Genomic DNA, 9043 nt, shown 5'->3' on the forward strand with positions numbered 1-9043 from the left:
ATGTTGTTCCGAATGAACGTAAAATGACGTGAAAGTATCGATGTCTCGATCGTGTCGCTATATTAGCGTTAAACTTTCCAAAGTGTACGCGCAGGATTGAGGAACTGGTTGGGACGAAAAGCGTGAAGAAATTAACAACAAAAAAAAACAAATATTGCAAGCGAATCTCGTTCTCCGAGGCTTTCACAGAACTCTTCGAGTCAAACTCGTCATTATAATGATGTCCTTATTCGTAATGTTGGTTCGTAGAAATAGCGTCAAGGAGAAAAAATACTGGAAAGACGATATGGTACTATTGAGAAAGAAACAATTTTCCTATCTTGCTGCTTTTATGAGATCGTCGATTGACATTCATTCATATGGATTTTTATATTATAATTTTTTTGTGTCTCATTTATATACATGTGTCTACGAGACCTAAAAATTTTTATTTGTGGGGCGGCCAAGACCACTGATGAGGCGGCGCTGTCTCTTGCAATGGCTCCCAAGGCTTCCATACTGCCATATTTCGGACCAGAATCAGTTCATTCTCCGCTTGAACTATCAGCTCTTCGATCTGCCCGCACGCTATTTTTCTCTCCACTTCAGCAATGTTAGGAGTCTGAGGCAAATTCATAGATTTCAAACTCATAAATAATCTATTTTACTTGTTACTCTGCGTTCCAGCCTTTGAGAGCTGTTAAAATTATATTTATTATCGTTATGCATTAAATAGTTTTTCATTCTTTTGCACGTTGGTTTTCATACATAAAAAGTTATCGTAACACTTGGCTAAAAATTGGTTATTTTGAATATTTTAATTGGGAATTTAAAAAAATATCCAGGTGAACTCTGATTTAAATTGAGGAACTCGTGAGTAAAAAAAAAAAGTTGCTCTTTATTAGTAGTATGACATTTTGAAATGTGTATCAATTCCGATGACGAATAATCCTGGTACTTATTTTCAATGGAAGATGTCAAATATTATTATAAGTCAAATTTGAAATTCCCTTGGCAACAAATTCTTTTGCCTTCTTTTTAAAAAAGACAGTTTGGGTGCATTTTTATGAAGTTTCTGAGTAATCAAACCATGATAGATAATTTGTGACAGCCGACGGCATAGTAACTGCCCACCATAATATCCTTAAAGATGAATGCATGAATTTTGATTGCACACAGGTTTCTAAGTAGGTTCATTTTTTTATTCTTGATCTCATTCTTTGTGAGCTTTTTGAAAAACTCATTTTGGACACTATTAAAGGAGTATCAATTTTACTTATAAATAAATTTCTTTTGTCTCATTAATTTGAAACTTGAAATGTTAACGAAAAAAGCCTTCAGCTGCTTACCGTCTTTATAATGCTCTCCCGTTCTTTGATAAGTTTTTCAGTGTGAATTTTGTATGCGTAATCGTTAGGTAGTTTTTGAAGGGTTCGCAAAATTTTGTCGTAAAGAATTCCAAGATTGTAATGCGGATTCTTCGCTACGGCTAATCCCGTTAATCCAGTTGTCTAAAACACCGAAAAAATACGAAAAGTTGATGTCTCTTGAGTTGCTCCGGACAATATTTTCGTAAATGTCAAAAATGGATGTATTCGAGGTTATGTTTGATTGAGCAGAAAATTTTGTATTTTCATTACATAACCATTAGAAACGAGAGACCTCCGTAGATTTCATAAGACTTAGTCAAGGACTAGAATTCATACCTTTTTTAAAACGCCTGCCATTCTTGTTCTGTGGATCAAAAAGATCCTGCGAACTAAGCACGTAAAAATACGATCCTTTTCAATAAATAACTTGCGGAAAACTTGTATCGTCCAATAATGTGTTCTTCACTCCGTATTTTTGTTTTTATTGGCCAATGATAATTGGATAAACTTTTTACCACGGGAAATTATCGCGGATGGCGCCACCAGTTGAGCAACCATAGCGTCCCTAGCGTTAAACGCTAGAATTTATCTTTAAAATTACCGTTAAACAATAAAGTCCAAATTTCATCTCAACATTTGCAGTTTCTCTAGCCGAACGTTTTTCTTGGCGTAACTTCAAAAGACGATTAAGCTCATTAAATAATTGAAAATTTTCTAAGTAAAAAAAAAATATTCACCAAGATTGTAGGGAAACGAGAACGATAACTCATTATCTATTGTAAGTGATAAAAATATGTACAATGTTTCTATATAATAAGAATAACTGTACAATCTCGAACTTTTCTCATTCCCGTTCGATTGAAACTTTTAATTAAAAAAAATTGTGTTTTTGCTTAGAAAACGTTGAAAAAAATTCATTTTCAAAGATCTGATGATTCAAGATTTCCAAAATTAGAGCATTCACTTGCAGATAGCAAACGTTTTTTCAATCTTTAAGACAATCCTTAATGATGGTTCAGAGCGTCTTCTACCCTTGTGTTGTTATTATCGATGGTGATAACTGCGGAAGCCATACGTAAAAATATCGCTTGATATTATTAATACAACGTTTAGTCGAATTTCGAAAAGCATATGTTGCGAGTTGTCGCTAGTTGTTCAATGAATATTCATCATCGATACACAAAATCGTTTGTCTTTTTGTGAAGTAGGTCCACAAAAACCGATATATTTCAGCAATGATTCGCAATCCAGGACATCAAAGTTTCGTAACAATAAATGTGCGCGAAGTGATGGTGTTAATAAATATTTAGTGCATCAAAATATTTTTTCAAAATAAGTGATTATCTGGTTCTTCTTGGCATCGAAGGTGAAAAACTGTGAGTGAGTGTTAAAAATCGTTAAAATCACGCGCGGGAACTGTTTTTTAAGGTAGTGAAATTGATAAAAGAAAACCACATGTACGTCATAAAAGTATAATGTTTTTGTTGTTTTGTTTATTAATGCGAAGACGAGAAATGTTTATCGGTTGGATTTAGCGACACGCTCAAGTTCATCCTTCTTTTTGATCGCGTAAGAGTTCGATGAACCTTTGGCGGCATTGATGAGCTCGTCCGCAACACACTCGGCGATTGTTTTGATATTGCGGAAGGCGGCTTCGCGCGCACCCGTGCACAATAACCAAATTGCTTGGTTTACACGACGGAGCGGCGACACGTCGACCGCTTGACGACGAACGGTACCAGCACGTCCGATACGCGTCGAATCTTCACGGGGACCAGAGTTAATGATCGCTGTCACCAAAATCTGAGGTAAGAAAAAAATTTTTTACAATTATTCCCCGCCTCTAAATATTGATGAATATTGATGACACAATCACATGGAAAAAACTGGTCAAAATATGTGAAAATCAGTCAGTAAATCTTTATGAATAACAAAGCAGGTTCTGACATTTTTTTCATAAGTCAAAATGAATGAGAAATTCGATTTCCGCAGGAAATAGGAAATCGCAAAGCCAGAGAAATTCATCAGAAAACTTCAGCGCTCCCGTTTCATATTTCAACTACCCACCATTCAATAATGAAAAAAGATTCCGAAACATAGGAAACGACAGTCCTATTACATTTGAATGCGACTCGCTTTTCTTTCTTTGGTAAAGATTCAAATCTTTTAGAGTATTGAGTTACGGATATCAGCTGAACTCAATTGAAAATGGGATAACATGAATTACAAAAAAAGATATAGTCAAAAAGAGTAGGAGATTGACGAATGAAAAATAGCAGAATTTTACTTCATCACATATTATCTGGATTAAGAACGAATTCGTTGAAAAACATGACAAAGTAATTAACAAAACATGGACATTGCCTAAAAATCTGAATCTCAGAAACCATTAAGTATTTGTCACATTAAGAATTTGGTTGCTGCAGAAGCACATATCTGTAAAATATTGTATTTGCGTGAAAAGTTTGGAAGAGTCTTTAACTATATTTTGAATGACACTGAAGTTTGCAAAGTTGGAGTCCAACGAAATGGTCTGACAAAACTCTTTAACGATTCCAGTAATTCTTCAATTCTGTTACATGCCTAATTTACACTTCGTTGTTTTTCAGTTTACATCAGTGATTCGTGAAATAAAAAATTGGTGAATTACAAATGCTGTTCTCATTAATTTCATTGGACTCCATGTTGCGAACTTCAACGTCGTTATTTTGATTGATTAAAAGAGAAGTGTATATTCGTCTTTCAGGTACTTGGGGATTGAAACGAGATAAAACTTTTTTTCCCAATCAATAGTGTGATGAGCAAAATAATGAGAAATACTTGCACATTCAAAATTTAGTGACTATTAAAAATTGTGAAGTAATGAAAGGTGCGATTACCTGTAGAGGATTTTCGCCAGTAAGCAAATGAATGATTTCAAAAGCGTGTTTGACGATCCTGACAGCCATGAGTTTTTTGCCATTGTTACGTCCGTGCATCATGAGCGAATTGGTAAGACGCTCAACAATGGGACATTGGGCTTTACGGAAACGTTTAGCAGCGGAACGTCCGGCTGAATGAGGCAAATACTTGGCATTTTTCTCTTTGACAGCGATGTAATCCTGGAGGGACATGTCCCCGACTTGCACATCCTCGCAGTTCCAACGTCCGAACAATTTAATCTCCGGTAGCTCGGCAGACAGCGCGGCTGGCGCTGTGTCCATGTTGCTCATCACCACATCGTCAAATGTTTCTTCCGCCATGATTTACCTGTGCATGGAAGAAAAAAAGAAAAAGTTGCAATCTTAAAAGAATCGTTTTATTTATCAAACCCGTCAATTTTAAATTGTCGATAACTTCGATTCAGAAATCAATTGAATATTTCAATAATTGATCAGAGGTCCATCGTTAGTGGGAAATCACAAAGAGCAAAAATTGTGGTTAGTTTCCGTTTCAATCACTTCGAAATCACGAATTGTAATTAAAGATACGAATTATTAGCCGGTCTTCACTTCACTCAAAACTGCTTTTTAACCCGTGCTTCGGTTTAGAAAATGAGCAAAACTGGTTAATGGAGCATTATAAAATGAAATAACAACGAAAAAACATGTGGCCATGCGGGGAACACACATGTGTATTGCCAGAGTAACAACTCGAATAGCACGAACTAACCCGGAAATATCCTAAAATTGAGTCACTTTCGAATCGTTTTTATTAAACCAACACCTTAAAACACTAACCGACGCTCGAACGATGCTTTTTTGCAATCGAACGATCTTTATTTCTTACCCTATAACGTAAGCTCACGTCTTCGTCGGAACAAGCGTGAACAGGAAAAGGCCATGACAGTCCGACCAATCCGTCCTGTGATGACCGGAATTTCGAAATTTCCGAGTCAAATCAGCCACTATTTTAACGATATTTACCGCATCAAAACTTATTCGAATAAAGCGGCCTTTTTTTACGACTGGTAAAAAAATATGTTTCATCGAGATGTCGCATAGCTAATGTTTCTTTACTTTCAAATAGTTCAGTTGTTTTCTTGAACCGAGTCTTTGAAAATAATTTGGCGACGAGACGATTGGTCATTTCGGTTCGATTCTTCCTGCATCTGGTCCCGAACAATTTTTCACTTAAATGTTCAATTTTTTTTACTCACGATTATTGGAGATAACAATGGAAAAAGTCAAATTAACTTGTGACATAAAAATTTTTAACAAAAATACAATTCGTGAAATTCGGCAATGAAGGAAGCGATGATACCGACGGGAACTCTCCAAAAGTCGTAGACTCTAGAAATATTTCTGTAGATGGAGCAATGAGCGTGGAAAACTTGGCAAAAATATGGAACTCATTCGGAAAATAAAGAATAAAACGACTCTCAGTTCGGTCGAATGGAGACAGTAATAGGAGTGAAATGCAAATAGATTTTGATGGATATTTACAGTTTATGTGTAACGGGAAAAAACGTAATTTTTTTCGCCATCTTTCTTATCCGCGCTCGTCACTTCGCAGCTCGAAAAGTAACCCGGTAGTAAAATAAATTTGACGATATAACACAAACACGCGAGTGGGTCAAAATCGTAAAAGTTGTGTCCATGTAGAAAAAACAAGGAGTCAGGCGAGCGAGAAAGGGGGGAGGAAGTTGGAGGAGAGGAAGAAAATACGAGAAAAGGAAGGAAATAGCGTCAGTTCAGTACTATAGTATATCGTTCGCTGATTTTATCGTTCTCGTCGGAAACAGTTAATTTCTTAAACGCCCTCGTTAAATCGACCTTAAAAGCCACTATGACCATTATTTCACATCACCGCTAGTGAGTAAATCATTGAACCTCGAATTTTCTGAATTTCTAGAAATTACGAGAAAGAAAAATACGAAAATCCTCGATCGCGGATTCAGCAAAAACCGACCGGATTTCTCGTTGGTTGGGAAATTTTACAACGAGCTGTCGTTATGTTGCGCCCATAAATAGACTCAATTAACGCGATTTAGTTGCCCTCCGAACGTCGACGAGATTGACGAGCTAAAATTTCTGCTCGTTGAATCGTTCGTTTTTTATTTTACTCAATTGGAACTTCAAATTCATTGTACAAATATTTTCTACACCGGTTCGATATCTCTGATAATAAAAAAAAAAAACTAGTAAAGTCGTTTGAGTGATGTAAAATAACAAAACGAAAAGGAGGAATGAGAGAAAAAACATTCTCATCGATTTGACGTCTCGAAATATATTTCAGAATTTTGTATGGAAGTTTTGCTCAATTCTGTACGTTGTATAACATCATAAAATGGATATACACGGACATACACTTCTATTTCGTACTCTCTCAATTCCGTATAAAGCTAGGATATTTCAACCATTCGCAACCACAATTGCACAAGCCAACTCGTCGAGCATTAAATCAACGTGAAAATGTCCCATTTCCAATAAATATTCTCTGTACAGACATATGCGTATACACATATACATTTATAGGAACGACGAAACCGCGCTCTGGTTCGATTTTACGACGAAGGTAATCTGTTTCGACCCCAAAAGTGCCGCTATTTTATCAACAATTGACGTTCCGGTGAATTTCTTCGTTTTTCGTCGCAGCTTTCATTTTTTTATTTAAAAAAAAGAAATAGAGACATATGCAATTTTTTTTTCAGATTTACTAGGACCATTTATGCGCATTCGTTCAATTCACACTAACAAAAATTCTATTAGAGAGAAACGTCGATCATTGTTTCTATTCATAGATGATAAAACTATTGAATAAAATAGATTATTTAAAATCTCAATCAAACTTCCATGTGGTTGTAAAATTAATGTACATTATACAGTAAAACTCTGAAATGCGTCGACGAAAAAAATATTAACATCCCACGATTATGCGTTATTCCGATAATTTACCAAAAGCCACTGGAATTTTAAGGTATAACTGGTTTATATAAAGCTCGACCAAAAATTATATCTCATTGGAATTTCCGTACTTCGTGATTCAATAAAAATCTGAAAAAATTCAACAACATTTGGAAAGCTATGAACAACAATTATCAATAATAATATTGCCCAAAAGTAAATAAAAAATTGTTTAAACAATTAATTATTCAATAATTTTGCGGTGACCTATTGTTTTTTTTTTACGAATCAAATGTGTGTATTTTTCCGAATGCTCATGAATTTTTTCAGAATTTTCGTGGATTTTTGAAATTTCTTGAAAAAAATGTTGAAAAAATTTTTTTTTTCATTTGAATTTTGGATATGTTTTAGAAGACATATTTACCATCAGTTTTGAAAAGTCTCAAGATTACTGGATCAAAAATGTACAAATAAAGCCACTTGAAAAATTTAAAAAAGGGAATTTCAAAAATCCACGAAAATTCTGAAAAAAAATCATGAGCATTCAGAAAAATGCGCACATTCGATTCGTAAAAAAAAAAACAAGGGTTTACTGTAAAATTGTTAAAAAATTATTTACTCAAACAATTTATTAATAACTTTTGGGCAATATTATTATTGATAATTGTACTTCATAACTTTCCAAATGTTGCTGAATTTTTTCAGATCTTTATTGCATCACGAAGTACGGAAATTCCGATCACGTACAATTTATCGGCTGGGCTATCCATCCAGTAATACCTTAATTTCCTCCCGATATTTATTGCTTATCTTCTCACATTCGAATTCGCTTCCGACTGGTTATTAGAATTTACGAAACAATAACGTTTTGTGAAAAAAGGTATTCTGTATATTTATACTTATAAATATGACACGCGCATAAGCATTCGTCCCCCTTTCGCTTTGGCGTGGATTCGTAGAATAATCCATGTCATATTCGGTGGGTTTCTCGTCGACAGTTTGGAGAAGCTCGAAAGGGTGATCGGAGGGATTGAAGCGAGTTGAATAGACGCTTGGGCCAACGGAGAGCCATAAGGGGCTGGGGAGAGCGAGGAGACAGGCATTAGATGCTCCGTATATATAAATGGTTATATCCATGTGGGTAGGAAAGGGTGGTTTTGGTGGTTCTGCGAAGGGGATGAGCGAGGATAGAAGTAGAGGGACGAGGACGGAGAGCGTTGAATTTACGACCCTTTCGAATGGCCGAGCCATCTCGGATCTCCACTTTATTACTTGGAGCGAGATCGAAAGTGTGTGCGACCTTTCATCGACTTTTCCCTCCGCCCTCGTCGTCCCTGGGACTTGAACTTTTTGTTTCTTGAGCTGTTTTATGACGTTTAGGTTTTCGAGGTAAAATTCGTTGGATCAGATCGAATGAAAAAACAGTAGCAAAGTGTTTTGGCAAACGTTGGACGTTGCGCTTTACGATTTTCATTATCCAAGTCATTGATTCGCTTTGACTGTTTCGCGCCTCGAAATATTGGAAAAGGTGAAAAAATGCGCGAATATCCCGGCGAGAATGGAAGCCGTCAATGATTCTCTCGCGATGCTCCTCGTTATTGGCAATGGTCCACAAATTAACGAGGATCCCATCAATTTTACAGAGAGCCACGCACGAATTCCCAAGAGCGCGAGAATCACGATGCAGAAATTCACGTCCCGGCTAATTGCGTAATTATAGTCAACGATTTTACAATTCTTGTGTTTCTCGATTGTTTGCAATTAACGATCCCTCGAGATTGTCAAGCGTGGACGCGAACGAGCGAAGCTCAAACTCATTTTACAGCTCGACTCTGCCAGAAAAACATCATGAAAACGACCAGACGACCG

The 9043-nt window shown here is 36.1% G+C and overlaps 2 protein-coding genes across 2 annotated transcripts; both read right to left on the reverse strand.

The window, feature by feature from the left end:
- Positions 1 to 310: 310 nt before the first annotated feature.
- ND-13B (NADH dehydrogenase (ubiquinone) subunit ND-13B) lies at positions 311 to 1848 on the reverse strand. Its single transcript, XM_043421462.1, has 3 exons — positions 1686 to 1848; positions 1329 to 1490; positions 311 to 601 (listed from the first exon to the last, which is right to left on the reverse strand). Exons 1-3 carry the CDS (start codon positions 1704 to 1706, stop codon positions 428 to 430), a joined length of 357 nt encoding a protein of 118 aa, XP_043277397.1. The 5' UTR covers positions 1707 to 1848; the 3' UTR covers positions 311 to 427.
- Positions 1849 to 2822: 974 nt separating this feature from the next.
- LOC122412136 (40S ribosomal protein S5) lies at positions 2823 to 5244 on the reverse strand. The gene is made up of 3 exons (XM_043421461.1): positions 5118 to 5244; positions 4229 to 4598; positions 2823 to 3152 (listed from the first exon to the last, which is right to left on the reverse strand). Exons 2-3 carry the CDS (start codon positions 4589 to 4591, stop codon positions 2868 to 2870), a joined length of 648 nt encoding a protein of 215 aa, XP_043277396.1. The 5' UTR covers positions 4592 to 4598; positions 5118 to 5244; the 3' UTR covers positions 2823 to 2867.
- Between the last annotated feature and the right edge of the window lie 3799 nt (positions 5245 to 9043).

Source organism: Venturia canescens, chromosome 6, assembly GCF_019457755.1.
Source record: "Venturia canescens isolate UGA chromosome 6, ASM1945775v1, whole genome shotgun sequence".
In the NCBI taxonomy this organism is placed as follows: Eukaryota; Metazoa; Arthropoda; class Insecta; order Hymenoptera; family Ichneumonidae; genus Venturia; species Venturia canescens.

Excerpts from the sequence above, each read along its gene's own strand:
- ND-13B (XM_043421462.1), bottom strand. The coding sequence starts at position 1,706 with ATGGCAGGCGTTTTAAAAAAG. Across the intron at positions 1,491-1,685 it reads TGGCAGGCGTTTTAAAAAAG|ACAACTGGATTAACGGGATT; the intron begins GTATGAATTCTA and ends TCGGTGTTTTAG. Across the intron at positions 602-1,328 it reads GGGAGAGCATTATAAAGACG|ACTCCTAACATTGCTGAAGT; the intron begins GTAAGCAGCTGA and ends AATTTGCCTCAG.
- LOC122412136 (XM_043421461.1), bottom strand. The coding sequence starts at position 4,591 with ATGGCGGAAGAAACATTTGACGATGTGGTGATGAGCAACATGGACACA. Across the intron at positions 3,153-4,228 it reads CTGGCGAAAATCCTCTACAG|ATTTTGGTGACAGCGATCAT; the intron begins GTAATCGCACCT and ends TTCTTACCTCAG.